Below are 20,173 nucleotides of genomic sequence, written 5' to 3'. Positions count from 1 at the left end.
GATTCCTGAATTCGTGTGATCAGACTGCGTGTGTTGGGGCTATCACACATCTTGGCTTCCTATGGTTCTTCCTATACAAACTCCACCCCGGCCCTCAGGAAAGGGAGAACATGGTCTGAATGTGTGTGCTTTGGCTGCTGGGAAATTTTCTTCTTCCACCACCTGCTGGTTAGTTCTGCCCTCACCAAGTAGGTCCTGGCTCCTTGGAACTCGGCTTCTACCCCCAAGTCTTGCCCTTTGCTGGATTCCTCCTGAGTGCAAAAGGAAGTCCAGCACGCTTTCATTCCTGTGGGGAGAATGGGCTTTTTGCTCCTGAGTTTTCCTTTCTGAGCTATTTCTCGGCAGCCGCAGGGCTCGCCCCGTTGTAAAGTTCTCTCTTCTCCTGGGTCTCCTCTGTGAATGAATATGCAACTGTCAACGTACCGTGATTTTGTTTATGTTTAAAGAAGGCAAACGTTGGCAGAGCCAGGAAATGAATTTTAGCACTTAAAACCATTTGCCTGACGCCTTCTAGTGGGGCCTTTCCTTGTAAACCCGTGATGATTTCTGCCCACGGCTGTGCGGACGGATGGGCGATCTTTTACAAAGGGCTTTCTGTACCTTCGGGAGAGGTGCTGGGAGATAGAAGGCACTGTTATTGTAACAGTGATGTCCTCGCTGTTGCTACTGAAATCCCCCGTGAATTTCCCGAGAGACTGAGCTGACTGGCAAATAAAAGATAGTGAAATTGACCTGAGAGAAAATGAAATGGCCATTTTACTTAGTTGACCAGATTGGGTCTCCCGAGGAAAGGAATCCAGCTTATCTAATGAAGATGTCGTGCTGTCAAGGCACTGAGTGTCTGGTTTCCTGAGGGTTAAAAGATTAGGGCCTGGGATCACCACAGCATCGATCGATACTGCCCTCCCGCCCTTTCTAATTGCCACGGGCTGGGGAGCATCCTTCCCCGGGCACCGCTAATGTACCGTATTGATCTCAGGTAAGTAAGATCAAACCTCAGCTGGAAAGAATCTGTCTCAATGACAACAGAGTCGCTGTGTTGATCAGCCGCCAGTGGGGGGAGCCAGCAAGCCAGAATCAAAGATTAAGGAACGTGCCAATCGGCTTTCACGTTCCGTTAGTCTGACCTGACCTACAGCTGTGCGCTGGTGGGGACCGGGAAACCTTTAGTCTAGGTTTTAACGTTATAGAGCATTTATTCGATATCACCAGTGTGACCTGTAATGACCGAAATACAGGATTAGACATGGCACGGTGCAGGTCCACACATGTCAGATGCCACCAACACCTTTCTTTTGGAGCAGAATTCTCAGTGAGTGAGACAAGGGCCGAGTCTGACATCACCACTGGGGTTGGGCTTTAGAAAATGCCTAAAGTTATACTCAGATTATTAGCAGCCGGTACAGCTGCAGTATCTGCATGTGTGGGGAAGAGTAGAGGGCGGGGGAAGGAGACAGGCTTCCATTCCCTCAGCTGCTGAGAGCCAGATCGGCAGGAACCCTGGTGTTCAGAAACGCTCTGTTGGGGCAAGTTCTCTCTAGGTTGGCACTTAACAGTGTTTATGGCCATTTACACGGTACTGCCTCCCAGATGCCTGTGTTGGTACATGGAACTGATACAGTTGCTGCAGGCACCAATTAGAGGTTTAAGTGTCTCTCGTTCCTCCAGGAGGCCTAGGGTCTGTTAAGTATGGTGTCTTGAGCTGATCGTGTACATCTCTTCCCAACTCTGCATTGTTCGGTGACCTCCTGTTGGTAGCTTGAAAATCAACCTTGTGGGAGTACTTACATCACCGTAATCTGCGAAGGCTACAAATCAGGGCTCCCCCTGCAGCCACGGCCCCTGCCAGAGTTGGGTGTTAATCATTTACCAGAACACCGCTAGCTCGGTTTCAGCAGGGGGCTGCATCTAATGATCATGGGACCCACCAGCCAAGGGCTCTCAATGATGAAACAAAGCAACGACCTTGACCTCTCTGAGGACTCTCAGAAGAAGGGGAGGAGAGGTGTGTCAAGTGTCTTAGATGCCTATTTATGAAGCAAAAATGGGTGAAGTCCAACGGAGGTCCAAACCCCTTGAGCTAACCAGTCCCACTCTGCTCATGGGGAAAGCCAGGAAGAGTTGTAGAGCAGCCCAGCAGCACCCGTGAGGCATCCAGCTGAAACAGGGTGGAGCAAGTGCACTAGTTCATCCCTTTCTCACGTGTAACACCTGAAATGTGAACTAATTAAACAACCATCACTTGAAAAATGGGATAATTTATTGTGAATCACCTTGCGAAGCCAATGCTGAGATGCCCGGAAGGCCGCACGGTCGGGATTCGTCGTAGTCGAGGCACTGGCGTTCCTCAGCAGGACATGGTGAGGCGGAGAGGAGGTTTAGGAAGCATTTTAAAGTGCATTTCCTTGCTGCGAAATGCCGGTGACATTCCTCATTTAGATGATCCCAGGTGGGGAGATGTGAGTTTTCCTTGGTTGCATTGACTCCCATCTAACTGCTTTCAATTTCACAGCAAGTAAAGGAATCCAGTTTCATCACCCACAGCTGAAATACCTCTCCCCTTCTAAGCACTCCCCAAGGGAAGAAGGCTGGTGGTCAGCTGCAGGGCAGCCTATTTATTAAGTTTTTTCAGTATGGACAACACTGAAGACACCCAACGTAAATATCTGAACATGATACTTGTTACTGGGTAGCCTAGGGATGATATCAGACTCTAACAACCCCTGTGACTAACAGATAGTCTTGTTTGTGAAAGACAGACCAGAAAAACACACACCCAGCACAAACAAATGGTTAAGTCTTAAACCCTTAATTATGTTTCCTAGCAAATGGAGGCTAATGGAAGCCATATGTGCTGGAAGAGTGGCAGCCTCCCAGATCCCTGCAGCCTCTGCAGGCCCGAGAGGGGCTGTCTCAGAACAGCCAAGCCGCGGCCAAGTCTTTCTGATTGCCAGTCTGTTGAACTCCCCATTTGCTTCTCCAAGAAGCTTTTTCTTCTTTATATCCAGGAAGACTTAACTGGGGAGTTATATCCATTCTGTCTCAGAAGGTAGTTTCCAGGGCACTGTTCCTACTGATGGGTCAGGCACTCTCACCATCACTGGCTTCGGAGGTACCCAAGTTCTTACCCGGGTTACCAAGCCAGAGGAGACGAGAGGTATCTGAGGCACCAAGCTGATTCCATTATGCAAAAAATTTCCTCCCTTAAAGGACACGAAGCTGTTGGAAAACAACATGGCGGGTGGGCCTTACACAAGGTCCAGTGGGATGACCTAATGCTACAGGGGAAATGGACTTTGCAATTATAGTTTTCCAAATGGTCTGAACTTGGTCTTGCTGCTGACATCATCTGAATGGTTACAAGGCCTCAAAAGACCGCCCCAAGGACTAAATGTCTGATCTTATATCTGAAACCAGACATAGGTAGTCTTGGCTGGGATGTCCTTTACGGATGCCATTGCTGAGGGCAGGAAGCCAGAGAGAGGGCGCTCCATCCTCCATGAGTCCTTATGCTCCATTCGAATTAGCCTTGCTGTTCTGGGTTGTCTTGTGATTCTGCCTAGAGTGTCGGGGTACAAAACATAAGGATTTTAGGGACTGGTCACAGTGAGAAAGAAGACATGCAAACAAGGCCTAAACATCTGGGAGTTCCTTGGTTCTCTCCTTGGTTCTCAGGAGTCAGCAAAGCCACTCCACAACTCAACTCCCCCGTGACCCCCTACTGTTCACTGCAGCAGGCTTTCTGCTCTCGCCCCCAAATGGGAAAAGTGGATAGATAAGTAATTTCTTATTTACATGCACTTCTCCTAAGATTTAAATTGCTTTCCTGCTAGTATTTCCTGACATCTGAAGCCTGTGCGAAATACACAACATATGGGAACTATTTCCATCTGGTGCCACAGAAAATAAGAATCTGCCTATATTGTAATTAGCTTCTAGACTTAACATGGTTAGGTCTGATCCACGATTGCGTTTGTTGATTTTTTTTTTTTCTTTCACTTTTGGGTCATGGGTTCTTTTTGTTTTTTGTTTTTTTGGCGGTACGCGGGCCTCTCACTGCCTTGGCCTCTCCCACCGTGGAGCACAGGCCCCGGATGCACAGGCCCAGCAGCCATGGCCCACGGGCCCAGCCGCTCCGCGGCATGCGGGATCCTCCCGGACCAGGCCATGAACCTGCGCACCCCGCATCGGCAGGCGGACCCTCAACCACTGCACCACCAGGGAAGCCCTGGGTCATGGAGTTTTTAAAAAATATAGTGGTTATAAAGATGACTAAAGTTCAGCCTCCAGCTTCCTGTTTGGAAGACAGGGAGACAGGGTGCGGTGTTTTGCAACAGTTATAATTCTAGATTCTCACTGCCCTTAAAAGTAACTAGAGGGAAAGGGTTTTCTTTTTTTAGAAACTTACAGCTTCTTTAGCAGAAGTGATGGATCCTTTACATAATGAAATAGGATTTGATGGTGTAAGTGATGATGTAGCTGGCGGCAGCTGTATCAGTTCTTCATCCTTAAACATCAGAGCTGAGAGTTGGGTTACTGACTTACAGCAAAAGGTATATTGTGTCTACAGTCACCCTGCCATGGCTACCAGGAGCTTGAAACAGCTACTTCACATCTGGCACTGGACTCAACAGGCAAAATCTGGAACCTAAGTACATATAGCCAGATGTTGAACTTTCTTAGAAACAGATCAAGCAGTACCAAAAAAAAAATCCATATTAAAGAACACCACTGTATTGAAATTCAGTTTCATTCAGGCAGTGAAAAATAGAGAAATTAACTTCTTGTTATTTTCACTTAAGCAAATGAAAAGTAATTGTCTAACCTTAGTTCCCTTCAGTTGAAGTGCTAAACCCGCCATGTTCTCTTTAGATTCAGAGGAAGTGGGTGATCCCACGGGAATATCCATCTTGGGAGCCTAGGGAGAGAAATGTTTTATATAAGCTAAGCCTTCTGTTCTTCCTGAAACTCAGAAGCACTTCTACGGTAGTCGGTACTTTCCAGCACAATTTGCTTTCCACTAAATCCCTGACTTCCTTTATGAGTAACATATTGAAGTACATGTCCCTGAAATAGCAACTTAGTATTATTTATCTTTTGAGTTTTGAGCACCCTAGTTGCACTCTAATTAGATTCTGATACTTAAAATCCTCTGTTATTAACAAGCTACTGATTTGCCAATTCTGATCCTGTTCTCACTCTCAAAAAAAAAACACAAAAGTTGCCATTTCTCATTTACCCATCAGTTTCTAATAGCATTGCTATAACTTAGTCAAAAGTGACATCTTTATATGGTGTCTAATAATAAGTGATAAACTTGTCTGACTTATTCAAATGGTAGGTGCTGCGTAATAGATGCCCTGCAACATCAGGAAAATGGAGGGAGGGAGTAGTATTTTAGAAGAGCTAGCTAATCTGCCTTCAACAATTATATTAATTAGATCTGAAAAGCAAATATATCACTGCTCTTTGGAAGTAAGTAATTTCTTCATGTACTTTGGAGGGAAAGGGTCTACGTATATCCAAAACTATAGTATATTCAGTTTGATCTCTCTCAGTTCTCTACTGAACCTAGTATGCTACTTGTTTTCATTTTGTATATATGGAGAAGTTTAAAAGCATGGATTTAAAAAAACAACAACAATAAAATGCCTAGGAGCTTGTCCTTACTTCTTAGGTCTTTATTAACCATTCCAGAAACAACATCTGGATCAAGAGTTTATGCCCCTCTAGAATAATTCTGAAACTCAAATTTAACTCTAAGACATTTTGCTACTCCAAAATTTCTTTGCTACTGAAGGGCAGTCTAAAAATGACAAATAGCTGGTCTGTCTCAGAAAATGTAAGAACCCAGCAGCCTATTAGAACATGGTTTATGTTCCAGAATTGCTCCTCGTCTCCCTAGAATCCTTCTGGACAAAGCCCAAATCCAGATTAGTCTCTGGAAATATGGAAAGGGAAAGTAAGATGGTGTTTCCTGAAGTACATTATTTTTATTTTTATTTTTTATTTTTTGGCTGTCCTCCACAAGCTTTATTGAAGATTAAGATCCTTAAGCGTTAGTTTTATTCTTCAAGTATCACTTGAGCACATCCAAAGCATACTGAAATATGATTAGGCCCTACTTCTTCCAAGACCTTCATCTCACTTCCCTTTCAGAAGTCACATTTATGAATCAGGTCCAAAACTACTGAAGTACATTTTTCATGCGAGACATTGTATCATTTTTGTTGGCTTGCCCAAGGAGTCAATAGCATAACTAAGATTTAAAATGATTGGTCCTCACTCCAAAGTACTTAGTTCAATCTGCTCAGTCACACGTGCAGCATCTTCTATCATTGATACATGTTCTGAGTCAGACATGAAGCCACAAAGTAGGGAAGCGAGAGGCCCTTTCTGATGGACCCAGAGCAAGATGCTCTAGTGATTGGGCCAGTCCTGGGTTCTTCAGTAAAACACCAGGAGAAAAAAAGGCTGCTGAGTTCAAGGCAATAAAAAAATGATTAAGGAAAAGAGTTGAAGGAAGACAAAAAGAACTGTTTATATTCTAGATTGGCCATTCACTGCTTAAAAAGTAATAGAAATCTGGGGACTTCCCTGGTGGTCCAGTGGTTAAGACTCCCCCTTCCAGTGAAGGGGGCTGCAGGTTCAATCCCTGGTCGGGGAGCTAAGATCCCACACGCCTCTCAGCCAAAAAAACAAAACATAAAACAGAAACAATATTGTAACAAATTCAATAAAGATTTTTAAAATGGTCCACATCAAAAAAAAAAAAACCTTAAAAAAATTAATAGGAATCTGGACAAATGAAATAGATATGAAAGAACAAGAACCATTCAGTCTCAAAGGAGAAAGAATGGTGGGGAAAAAAAAAAAACGGCTAAAAAGACTAGATACTTAAGTAGAAAGGATAAACTGGACTCCTAATAAGACTCCTAAATCAAATAAGACTCCTAAAGATAGTAACAGCTACATAGCTAGAGGGGGTTTGAGTGATTTTCATTTTTTAAAGATTTTTAAAGCCACTTGGGCCAAATTCCAAGATATGCCAAAAGAAATGCCTACTCTGACTGTAACGGGAAATGGAGGTTTGCGGAGAGGCCCCAGTCCTGGGGTCCAGATTCCCCACTGACCCAGGACTTACCTCCCCACTGAGTGGTATCTCAGTTGGCTTTGGCTTCACATCTATCAGGTAGAAGGTTCGGGACAGAAGCAAAAGAGGAGGGACATTCTCCTTCAGGTGGAGGTCCTGCCCCTGGAGAATGGGGGGAGGATGAAACATGACAATCACAGGACGTGAGAGCTGGACCCACGGTCATCTACTCTTCCCTGGTTTTACAGCCCCCAGGTGCACGCTGAGTACTAAGGGCAGAACAAGGACAGGGACACGTCTCCTGGCTTCTGCACCAGTGCTTGGGCCCTGTAGCCTCTCGCTTTCAGAGTCTGAGGGAGGTTCGGTTAAACTCTCAAACCAGTTGTGGATCAAAGTAGCTAAGTATCTTCTCTTCAGTATGAAGTCGGTAATGTGAAAGAATACATCAGCCTCATTCATAACCAAAGAAATTAACATTAGAATGAGATGTAAGTTTTCAAGTACCAAATGGCCAAACTTTAAATGGATGTATGTATATGTATGTGTATATAGACAGATATAATACACGCACAAGAGACAAAATTCAAAAGGTAAATAAAATCTAATCAACAAAAATAAGCCTGCCTTCTACCCTATTCTCTAGCTACCCTATTTCCCTCCCTGGAAGCAACCACTGATACCAGTTCCTGATACAATATTCCAGAGATATTCTGTGCATATAAAATAGATATTTTTATGTTTATCTTTACACCAAGTGTGACAGTATACACACTGTTTTGTCCTTTGCTTTCTGAAATATCTTGGAAATTGATTCATACCAGATGACGTAGAGCTGCCTTCTTTTTAAACGTCTGTAAAGGAATCCATTGTACGGAAATGCCATAATTTGATTATTCTACGGTTTTCCATCTTTTGCTGTCATAAATGGTGCTGCAGTAGATAACCTTGTAGATATATCATTTTGCACATGTGCAAGAATATAGGATAAATTCCTAGAAGTGAAATTTCTAGGGCAAAGTAAGTGCATTTTTAAAATTTGCAAGCTATTGCCAAACCTCCATGGAGGATTTTACCAGCAATGCATGAGTGCCTCTCTCCTCACATCCTCTCCAACTCGGTGTGTCACCAGACTCTGACCTTTCCCAACGTAACAGGTGAATGTGGAGTCTCATAGTTTTTTGTATGTTTGTTTGTTTGTTTTTGACTGCACCATGTGGCTTGTGGGATCTTAGTTCCCCGACTAGAGATTAAACCCTGGCCCTCAGCAGTGAAAGTGTGGAGTCCTAACCACTGGACCACCAGGGAATTCCCAAATTGCACAGTTTTATCTTTTTCTGAAGTTAAGATGTTTCCTAGGTTTACCATTTTTAGCTTTAACTTTCTGTGAAATGTCAGCCGTATCCTAGCATAGGATTTTTGGAATTACATTACAGAGTGCTGAATATTGTATGGCTGGATTAGTATTCTCACCCCCTTGAAGTGCATTGTAAAATGATACATCCTTTCAAGAAAGCAATTTGACAGTATGAAGTCACTTAATACTCTATGTTCAGGAAATAAATGATGTTTAAATACCCCTTGATAACATGCTCACCTTCCAACCAGAGCCGGTCCGACATGGAAGAGGAAATAGCTACCTGACAGGGTTCAAAGTCACGACAGTGGTTCCTATTCCCAGATAATTTGTGTACACTCCATAGTACTTTATACAGTTACAGGAATGAGGATTGTAATAGGAGTTATTCCTTTGTTGTAAAGCGTTGACACAGTTAAAATCTCTTATTTGAGGGAGACTATGTTATCTGAGGGGAAATCTGTTACAAAGCTAACACTTGACCCTGGTTTGGGGCACAAACTGGGAAAGCAACCCCACCTGAGCCCCCGGCAAGGTGGCTCCAGATGGATTCACACGGATGACAGGCCTTCTATCAGAGCTTTTGCCCAGGCCCTTATAATACCCAGAGGAAGTACAATTCGAAGATGGTCCCAAGATTTCCAGTCCCTCGTGTACCCACACCTTCTCCCAGTTATTCAATTAAACGCTAATCTAGGTGCTGCCATGAAGGGATTTTACAGATATAATTCAAGTCCCAAGTCAGTTGACCTTAAAATAGGAAGATTATCCTGGTAGGTCTTACCTAATCACGTGAGACCTTAAATCTGCCGCTAGACGTCATGTGAGAAGTTCACGCAGGTGGAGGGGCCTCCAGGGCTGAGAGTAGCCTGGGGTTGGGAGCCAGTAAGGAAATGGGGACCTCACTCCACAGCTGCAAGGAACTAAATTCGGCCAACAAACTGAATGAGCTTGGAAGTGGAGTCTCCCACACAGCCTCCAGAAAGGAAAACAGCCTGCACTTCTGACCTGCAAAACCATGAGCCTATAATGGGTGCTGCTTTGAGCCCCTACATTTGTGGTGGTGTGTTAGCAGCAATAGAGAACTCTTTAATAGAGTACCTACCGTGTCTCTGTCAAAAATAAATCCAGGGCTTCCCTGGTGGTGCAGTGGTTAAGAATCCGCATGCCAGTGCAGGGGACACGGGTTCGAGCCCTAGTCCGGGAAGATCCCACATGCCACGGAGCAACTAAGCCCGTGCATCACAACTGCTGAGCCTGCGCTCTAGAGCCCGCAAGCCGCAACTACTGAGCCCACGTGCCACAAGTACTGAAGCCCTCACGCCTAGAGCCCATGCTCCGCAACAAGAGAAGCCACCGCAATGAGAAGCCCGCACACTACAACGAAGACCCAACACAGTCAAAAATAAATTAATTAATTAAAAAATAAATAAATCCAGCTTCTTCAGCTGCCAACGGCTCAACTAAACAACGCAAATTAGGTAAGATGGCAAAGCACAAATCACAAAACGAGGTCTGCAGATGGCAGGGGAGAGAGTTCCGGGGAAGAGGGTCCAGTAAAGCTGCTACCTGCCTCTGTGAGCTGCTGCTTCAGCTGCTCCTCAGTGAGACCCAGTGAGCGCATCCCCCGGGCCCTGCAGGCCGCTTGCAGCTCTGACAGGCTCAGAGCACTCACCCCTTCCTTGGCAATTACCTGAAACAAACGTAAGGAACGGTATTGGATCCTTTGGTTCCAATTTTACCTAATTCCAACAAATCGGGGGAAACGCAGGATCTGTCACTTTCCCACTTTGTCCCCCGCGCTGACTGCTGCAAAGGCCAGGCAATTAATAAAGGTGACCTCGGGAGGTGCAGTGGTTGACATGAAGGGAATCCCGCAAACAGGTATTAATAACATCAGAGAAGTTGACAGAACTCCTCAACTGCCTGTCCCCAAGGTAATTCTTTCCCCTCTTGCGTTGCCTTTCGCCTGGTTGTGACAGCTCTACTCCACTTCCCTTTCGCGGCAGCTTTAAGACTCATAGAAAAATATTCCACTTCAAAAGCTTTCAATGGACCATTTGTTGCACGTCTGGGTGGTGGTCCTCCCCGACCCCAGGAACGGCCCCAGCTCCCTGGTCTGCAAAACTCCCTCAGTAAACAACTTAACACAGTTTCTGCTTGGTATGACCCCAAACTGTGGTACTTCTGGGACCGGTATTGTTTATTCCAAAGTTCTAAAAGCAACCCCTAAACATCTAAATGGGGCCGATGGGATCCTGCCTTCTCAGTTCTGGGAGCTCTGCTCCCTCAGGCAGAATGCTTTTAAAGCAACTGATTCAGATTCAAGAAACATTCTTCCCACTTTTTTTTTTTTTTTTTTTTTTTTTGCGGTACGCGGGCCTTTCACTGTCGTGGCCTCTCCCGCTGCGGAGCATAGGCTCCGGACGCGCAGGCTCAGCGGCCACGGCCCACGGGCCCAGCCGCTCCGCGGCACGTGGGATCTTCCCGGACCAGGGCACGAACCCGTATCCCCTGCATCGGCAGGCGGACTCTCAACCACTGCGCCACCAGGGAAGCCCCTCTTCCCACTTTTTAAGGACTCTAATTAGTAGCTATAGTCCAAATGGTGCCCTTTTCTTCCAGAAGATGTCGAGGTCCTGCCTTCCCTCCCTGCATTATCCTTTGCCACCCCTTCGTACCAGGCAGGCTCACCCAGCTGTGTGGGGAGAAGCAGAGGGGAGGTACAGGGCGTTGCGCGCTGTCCTTGGCAGTGGAATCTACTGTTTTCAGGGATCTACTGGGTTGCTGTTCCTTCCCAGCAGACCCTAACTGCTTTAGATTAGTCCCAGCTAAGACATCCAAACTCCTAACTGCTTACAAGGGCCTTCCAAAGAATACGACAGGCAACTCCTCAAGTGAGTAGTCAAGGTTCAGGCTGTCAGTGGTTGTTTAAACCAGCGGTCCCCAACCTCTTTGGCACCAGGAACCGGTTTCGTGGAAGACGACTTGTCCACCGAGACGGGGGTGGCCGGGTGACGAGGGGGATGGTTCAGATGATAATGAGAGCGATGGGGGGGTGGCAGACGCAGCTTTGCTCTCTCACCTGCCGCTCACCTCCTGCTGTGCGGCCCCGGTTCCTAACAAGCCACAGGCCGGTTCTGGTCCGTGTCCCGGGGGTTGGGGACCCCCTGGTTTAAACCACTCATTCTTCCAGAACCAGCCCCTGAGCAGACCTAACAGAAGACACTGCAGTTTGTCACAAAGCCACCCTAAGACAGTCCCCAAGGCCTGGCTAATCCCCTACAGCTGTAGTTCAGCTCTTACTTCATCATCTGCTTTCATAGATTTCAGCTTCATCAGGAGCTGGAAGCAGAGCAGATTGTTGGTTCCAAAGAACTGCAGTTCCAGAAGTTTGCAAAGGGCCACCAGCTGAGATCGATCGAGGTGCTCCAAGATCAACTCATCCTCAAAGAGTTTGGAAAAGCGAACTATCTCCTTTGTGCTGGGCTTGTGGCCTGTCTGGACCTAGGTAGTGGGACGAAGGGGCTGGTTAAAACGTGCTTCCTACTTAACTGAATCTTCCCTGTAGACTATTTGAAAGATGCCAAAGCATTTATGGATTGTGTCTTCTGTCTGGAAGTGGAAGCGTGCCCTGTGTTACAAAAAGGAGTTAAAAAAAAAAAAATCTGTCGGAAGTCAGCCTAAATCAACCGAAAAATTAGGAGCAGTTCAGAAGTTTGAGTTTCATTCTACTGTTCTTTCCAAGAAGTTATCAACATCTTCAACACATTGATGGCTTTAAGATAGGTTTTTCTGCAAACTCCCATAAATGTTTGCAATATTATATCTCTGTAACTTAGATATTTGCAAATTCAGAGATTATAAACAAGTTGGAAGCTCCATGATGATATGTTGTCCGGTTTTATATAAAAGACTGACGCCTGTTTGTTGTAGGATGCGAACTGGGTGGAGGTATCCCCCAGCTGCGCCCTGTTCCTCCTTGCCATTTCTGCAATCGTTTCTTGAAGGAATTTTGCTAGTTCCAACTTCGCAGCCATTTTCTTTTTCTGTTTTTCTTCCTTCATAATAGAAGAGGAAAAAGTTAATCAAAGTTAATTCTTTGTGATTACAACTTGGTAGATAAAGATGAGAGAAAAATAACTGTGGCTTTGTTGTCGGTCATCCCTATTTCACGTATGAATATTATTTTCAGACCTAACTGAAGGCGCTTTGTGATAACCAGAGCAAATTAAAAAGTAGCCTTGATTTGCAGCTTGTCTCCTTAATCTTACCTTTCATTTTTCATTGATACAATGATCATAAGTATTTGATAGATCCAAAATGTCCCCTCAATGGAAGCCTTTGTCACTATTTAGAACAGATACATACTGTCTCTTAACCTGGTGCAAGCCATCTGGGCTGTTGGTCAAGTCAACCCCTAGTGTGAGTGGCCCCTGTTTTTGCTTGGGCCACAAACTAAAGAAAAGTAGGAAATTAACTCTAAGCTAAAGTAGCTTACAGGTTAAGAAGAAAACAGAAAGAATCAATTATAAGACAATGCGTTAAGTGCTATAACAGATATGAACAAAGCACTATATAAAAGAGAATTAAATGTATATTCTTAAGACACTATGTTGACCAGTATTTCTAAATCCTCATTCATTATCACAGATGCAGTGTGGTAGTATTTTCAAAATAACCATGGGGCTTCCCTGGTGGCGCAGTGGTTGAGAGTCCGCCTGCCGATGCAGGGGACACAGGTTCGTGCCCCGGTCCGGGAAGATCCCACATGCTGCGGAGCAGCTGGGCCTGTGAGCCACGGCCGCTGAGCCTGCGCGTCTGGAGCCTGTGCTCCGGACGGGAGAGGCCACAACAGTGAGAGGCCCGCGTACCAAAAAAAATAAAAATAAAAAAAAAATAACCATGATCAGGGTGACTAGAGAGGAACAGGAATATGTGTGTGTGTGTGTGTGTGTGTGTATAGTATATATATATATATATACACACACACATATATATATTATATATATATATATATATACATTTCCCCCTTAAGTTGCCCAAGAGATTCTAATGACCAGCCAATCACAGCGATCATTGATTTTTTCAGAAAGATCTTAAAAGAATCAGCCCCCAAAATTACACAGTGGCAACACCATCATTAAAACCCATTTAACCATCCATTTCATTCATCTGTATCCATCCATCCATTTATTTATTGGGCATCCACTGTGTGCTAGCTGCTGGGATAAAATGAGCAAAAACAAATAAGAATCCCTTCCCTCATGGAACTTCTAGTCTAATGGGAGAGACAACCATTGTTGACTAATGATAATCCAGTAATTCCACAAATTAATGTGAAAGCATACCAGATAAGTACCATGAAAGAGAAGCGCATGCTCCTGTGACCTGGTGTGAGTAGAAAGCTAGCACACTCACGCTTACTCTCGTGCTCCCCTTCTGTTCATGGAACAAAGCAAAGAAGACAGTATTGTCTAAAACTGTGGCCATGATGTGTATATATGTATGTCTGGGGAATGAGTAGTGCTGAGGAAAGAGGAATATTTAGATAAATCACTTCCTCATTCCCCCCATCTTCCTGCATTCACTAATGCCTTCCTTGGAATCCTATGGTATTAATTCTAGATCCTGTTTACTTTAAATGTAAGTAAACTAAACCACTGCCAGGCAGTTAAATATTGCAATTTGATTCTACCCCTTAAATCTGTCTCAAATTTTTCTTTTCTTTTTTTTTTTTTTTGCGGTACGCGGGCGTCTCACTGTTGTGGCCTCTCCCGCTGCGGAGCACAGGCTCCGGATGCGCAGGCCCAGCGGCCATGGCTCACAGGCCCAGCCGCTCCGCGGCATGTGGGATCTTCCCGGACCGGGGCACGAACCTGTGTCCCCTGCATCGGCAGGCGGACTCTCAACCACTGCGCCACCAGGGAAGCCCTATCTTCTTCTTTTTTTAAGAAATTTTATTGTATTTACTGTTATTATTATATTTTATTTATTTACTTTGGCTGTGCCCGGTCTTCATTGCGGCACTCGGGATCTTCATTGCAGCATGCATGTGGGACCTAGTTCCCTGACCAGGGATAGAACTCAGGCCCCCTGCATTGGGAGCGCGGAGTCTTACCCACTAGACCACCAGGGAAGTCCCTCAAATCTATCTTCAAGTTTTCACTCCTGATACAACTTTCATAATTCCGGCTTTTTCATCTCTCTCTTGTGCTGCTGCAAAAACATTCCGGCTGGTTTTCCTCACTTGGCTCTGCCCTCTTTAATCCTTCCTGCCAGCAACTTGTTTTTCTAAAATACAACTCTAATCATGGTTGATTAGATTATTTAGATTGATCTAAAATAGAGATTACTGTTTTTCTCACCCCCTGCTTACATACACCTTCCATTACTCACCACTGTCAAATTCTGAATTCCTTAGGGTGGTAGATGCTTTCCAACCTGACCCCAACACATCTCGGTTGTCTCATTTTCTCCCACCCATCCCCTTGTACTCCCTGCTCCAACCACAAAGAATCAGTCAGTGGTCTCTGATTGGCATACTCTTTTACACTGTTAAGCCATCTTAAGTGCTATTCCTTCTATCCAGAGTGCCTTTCAAACAGTGTGGTAAAATTCTACTACTCTTAAAGTCTCAGGTCCATGGTCGCCTCTTCCGTGAAACATTTCCTGGTCTGCTTTCAAAGTTGCCCTCTCTGTCCTCTGCTAGTGTTGTGTCCACGCCTTCATCCATCTGTCTGGGAGAGTGGCACAGATGGAGAGGATGCAGGGGCTGCCTCGGTGGTCCAGCGCTTCACCTTCACAGTGACCATCAAAGAAGGACACCCTCTTCCCAGGGACTACTCACAAGCACTAAATGGTCTGTTTGGCTGAATAAATCATGCGTACTGTTCAACTAGTCACTGCAGTAACAGGTGATTTTTGTTTTCTTTATTTTTTCATGGTAAAAAGTTAAAATTGAGTGGAGAAGGGATATTTTTTTTCAGCAAATGATGCTAGAAAAAGTGGATATCCACAGGCCAAAAAAAAAAAAAAAAAGAGCTTGACACTCATGTTACACCTGTCACCAAAATTAACTTAAAATGTAAAACTCAAAACTATAAAACTCCTAGAAGAAAACACAGGAGAAAATATAGGTGACCTTGGGTTTGGCAGTGAGTTTTTAGATACAACACCAAAAGCATGATCCAAGAAAGAAAAAAATTGATGAGTTGTACTTCATTAAAATTAAAAAGATTTGCTCTGAAAAAGACACAGTTAAGACTGGGAGAAAATATGTGCAAAACACATATCTGATAAAGAACTTGTACCCAAAATATACTAAGAACCCTTAAAAAACAACAAAAAGAAAACACCCCGATTAAAAAGTGGGTGAAAGATTTGAACAGGCACCTCCCCAAAGAAGATACACAGATGGCAAATAAGCATGTGAAAAGATGCTCAATGTCATGTGTTATTAGAGAATTGCAAATTAAAATAACAATGAGATACCACTACACACCAATTAGAATAGCTAATAGTAGTCAAAGCACAGACAGCACTAAATGCTGATGAAGCCACAGGAACTTTCATTGCTTGCTGGTGGGAATGCAAAACGGTACAGCTACCTTAGAAGACAGTTTGTCTATTTCTCTTGAAACTAAACATAGCCTTACCATACAATCCAACAATTTGCTCTCCTAGGTATTTACCCAGATGAACTGAGAGCCTGTGTCCACACAAAAACCTGCACATGAGTATTTACAACAGCTTTATTGATAATTGCCAAAAACTGGAAGCAACTAAGATGTCTTTCAAATAGATGAATGGATAAATGGTGGTACATCCGTACAATGGAATATTATGCATTGATAGAAAGAAATGAGCCAGGAAAAGACATGGAGGAACCTTAAATGCATCTTCTAAGTGAAAGAAGGCAGTCTGAGAAAGTTACACACTGTATGATTCCAACTACATGACATTTTGGAAAAAGCAGAACTATAGAGTAGAAAGATCAGTGATTGCCCCGGGTTAGGGGAAGAGGGAAGAGGGACTAAAAGGTGGAGCACAGGGGATTTTTAGGGCAGGGAAACTATTCTGTGTGATACTGTGATAGCGGATACATGACATTATTTTTTTTTCAAAACCCATAGAACTATACAACACAAAGAGTGGACCCTAATGTAAAGTATGAGATTTAATTAATACTGATGTATAGATACTGGTCCTTCGATTGTACCAAGTGTACCACACGAATGCAAGATGCTAATAATGGGGGAAATAACGGGGGGGGGGAGATATGTGGGGACCCTCTGTACTTTCTGCTCAATTTTTCTGTAAACCTAAAAACTGCTCTAAAAAACAAAATCTATTAATTTTTTAAAAAGTTTAAAATCCTACATACCTTTTTGGATTCACTTTCAAAGATGATGGCAACATCTCTGGGAAGAGTTTCAGAAACTCTGGCAATAAGGATTCCATGAAGGGAACAATGATGAACACCATAAATGGAACCAGGCGGAATAAATCAGCACACGTTCTCAACAGCTAAAGAATCAAATGCATATGCAAATAGTCATTATTTTAGGACACGACAAAAACAAAAACAAAAGCCTGCCTTGGTTCTTAAAGTGTTAAAAAAAAACCAAGACAGATTTTCTGCAGCTGTTTATAAAATGGAAAGGCCGGATTTTCCTCTGTACCATAGCTCTGAAGTAATATTTATGGGATATCTTCAATGAAATCTATGACAATCAAAACATGTTATTGGTGTCTCTGAGCTTTTATCTAAGTTAGGGGTCTGTACTTTAATAACATGGTATCTGTTAAAATTGCTTTTTCAAATGCATATACTTAATATATTAACAGCAGTTTCTACTCCAGATGCACAGATCAAACTTGAAGCCTCTCAACCCCTTGGAGAAATTAGAAAACACAATTATAACCATTCCATGGACAAATATACACAAATTTTAGGAACGCTGCCTAAAGTTGTACAGCAAGTCAGTTGCAGACAAGTAAGAAATTCTGATTCTCACCATGAGTTACTATTCCTACTCTGGGATTTTTAAGATGAACTTGAAGTGGAACTTAAAAGTTGGTTCCAGGGCTTCCCTGGTGGCACAGTGGTTGGGGGTCCGCCTGCCAATGCAGGGGATGCGGGTTCGTGCCCCGGTCCGGGAAGATCCCACATGACGCAGAGCGACTGGGCCCGTGAGCCATGGCCGCTGACCCAGCGCATCCGGAGCCTGTGCTCCGCAACGGGAGAGGCCACAACAGTGAGAGGCCCGCGTACCGCAAAAAAAAAAAAAAAAAAAAAAAAGTTGGTTCCAAATAGTTCATTTTAACTTTCCATTTTCTTTCGCAAATATGACTCTTGCCCTACCCTTCGTCCCTCTCGTCTGGTCAGCACCTGTCCGTCCAACAGCCTCCAAACCATTCTGGCAGCCACTTTGGTGTCAATCCAAAGCAAATAGAATCCATTGTGATAATATTTAAGTTCATCCATAATTATCTGCCTATAAGATCGCTTTTCTTCCTTAATCTTCACTCCAGTTTCTTCTGTTGGCTGAGGGCTTGGCACCTGTGGCTTCTTTGCGGTTTGCTCCAGCTGAGGTTTACCTGGGACCTCCTGCAGCCAGTAAGCAGATGTGTGCAGCTTTTGTATTACTCTAGTCCTTAAGTGAAGTACTTTATGGCCTGTCTGAGTAGGATAGGAGTACTTCTTGCTGCCATAGTTCTTCATATATGTTTTATTTAAATGGGAATCTGGTAAGTGAAGAAATGCAAATGATGGGGAGTGAGAAGAGCTGGTGGGATGGACACAATGGCTAGGGAATCTGGAATAAAAAAACAACATCCTCTGAGTTGAGCACAAGACAAAAAATTAAAGACAAGACAAAAAATTACAAGACAAAAAGTTACAAGACATTGTAACTATTACAAGACAAAAAGTTAAAGAAATAGATATTTTATCTGGTAAAAATAGAACAATCGTTTTTAAGCCTGCATTTTAAAAGTAGATTATGTTCATGAATGAATGAAATATAACTGTTGAGCCCAGCTGAAGGATAGTATGCTTCATGGGTGAATGATATACTCTAAGAGAAATATTAATAAGTTAATTCCTAAGAATAATTGCCGTATTACAAGTTAGAAACTCTGTGACTATTGATTTAAAAAGCAAACATTCTTTTACCCTGGGTTATGTTTGAAACTTTTGTCTCTATTATCATAAAACAGGTGGAACACTTGTGTCTTTAGCTAGTCTACTGATGATTATATATTGTTTGAATGAGACATTTCATGGTCCCTGTGGGGATAAACCAATCACACAATACTGCTTTGTCTATGCAGTGCCCAGGGACTCCTTCAAATGAGAGGGACTTACTACTGAAATGCCCTTCACCTAAGATTCCGAAAGAATATTAGGAATAAGAGTTAGAATTGGGCTCCGCATACAGATGAACCGGTTTGCGGAGCAGAAATAGAGACACAGATGTAGAGAACAAACGTATGGACACCAAGGGGGGAAAGTGGCGGGGGGTGGGTGGTGGTGGGATGAATTGGGAGATTGGGATTGACATATGTACACTAATATGTATAAAATAGATAACTAATAAGAACCTGCTGCATAAATAAATAAATAAAATTCAAAAAAAAAAAAAAAAAAAAAAGGAATTGGGCTCCCCAGCCAGGGATCTCTACAATCTAGTTTTGTGACAACTCACAATCTTCAGCTAAACTGACACATCAGATTGTTTGAAAGTAAAAATAAGACCCATCTAGGCAAAGACAACTTCTGGCAAAGAGACTTCTTTGGGCAAAGAGATGGCTTTTTCCATTCTTTCAGACTATTTTTGAAGCGTGCCAAGTATAGCACTTTTTGAATGGCCAAAAGGGAAAATATACAACATATCTGGCATGCAGTAAGTTCTCAGTGAATATTCTTTGGAACAAATAAGTGATAACAGACCTTACTGGGGCAGGTATATACCCTAGAATTGGCTTGTTTACCAGCCGTTTTACTCCTTTTTACATCTAAGGGCCTCATTACAGAGGTGTCACTCTAAAGCCATTACATCTTGTATCTTACCTGTTCCCACACTTCTACAAAATTACTCAGCCTGAGTTCTAAAGCATATAGAAAATCTGGGGTAAGTTTAAATACATTAAAATGTCAGCTTCCTAAAAACCAACACAATTAAAACCAACAAAGCTTTAATTTTGTACTAAACCTATCCTTTTACATGTATCTTTTCCAACTAGAAAAATAAAGTTTATATAAATATTGGGGGGTGGAATTCCAAGGCTTACCTTGCTCGGGCAATAGCTAAGACTGTTTTATAACTGTAGAAGGCCATATTTGTGTTTGTCTCAAGTCAACATAGGGACCTAGACAGAAGGAGTAAGTAAACAATTCAGTACTTTAAAGACACATCAGGGCTTCCCTGGTGGTGCAGTGGTTAAGAATCCGCCTGCCAGTGCAGGGGACACGGGTTCGAGCCCTGGTCCGGGAAGATCCCACATGCCGCGGAATAGCTAAGACCGTGCACCACAACTACTGAGCCCGCGTGCCACGACTACTGAAGCCCGCGCACCTAGAGCCCATGCTCCGCAACAAGAGAAACCACTGCAATGAGAAGCCCGCACACTGCAACAAAGGGTAGCCCCGGCTCGCAGCAACCATAGAAAGCCACCAGGCAGCAAGGAAGACCCAATGCAGCCAAAGGAAAAAGAAAAAA

At 43.7% G+C, this 20,173-nt stretch overlaps 1 protein-coding gene across 1 annotated transcript; it reads right to left on the bottom strand.

The window, feature by feature from the left end:
- Positions 1-233: 233 nt before the first annotated feature.
- Positions 234-19,825, bottom strand: LETM2 (leucine zipper and EF-hand containing transmembrane protein 2). The gene is given in 11 exon segments (XM_027122865.1): positions 234-3,559; positions 4,409-4,507; positions 4,826-4,918; positions 7,145-7,255; positions 10,021-10,140; positions 11,754-11,954; positions 12,371-12,508; positions 16,834-16,856; positions 16,859-16,976; positions 17,815-18,268; positions 19,746-19,825. Coding segments are annotated over 11 exon segments (1,440 nt in total). The 5' UTR covers positions 19,793-19,825; the 3' UTR covers positions 234-3,523.
- Between the last annotated feature and the right edge of the window lie 348 nt (positions 19,826-20,173).

Source organism: Aethalodelphis obliquidens, unplaced genomic scaffold, assembly GCF_003676395.1.
Source record: "Aethalodelphis obliquidens isolate GAN/ISIS:26980383/991018 unplaced genomic scaffold, ASM367639v1 scaffold25, whole genome shotgun sequence".
Classification (NCBI taxonomy): Eukaryota; Metazoa; Chordata; class Mammalia; order Artiodactyla; family Delphinidae; genus Aethalodelphis; species Aethalodelphis obliquidens.
Note: the sequence above shows the minus strand (reverse complement) of the source record. Positions and strands in the feature narration are given on the sequence as shown.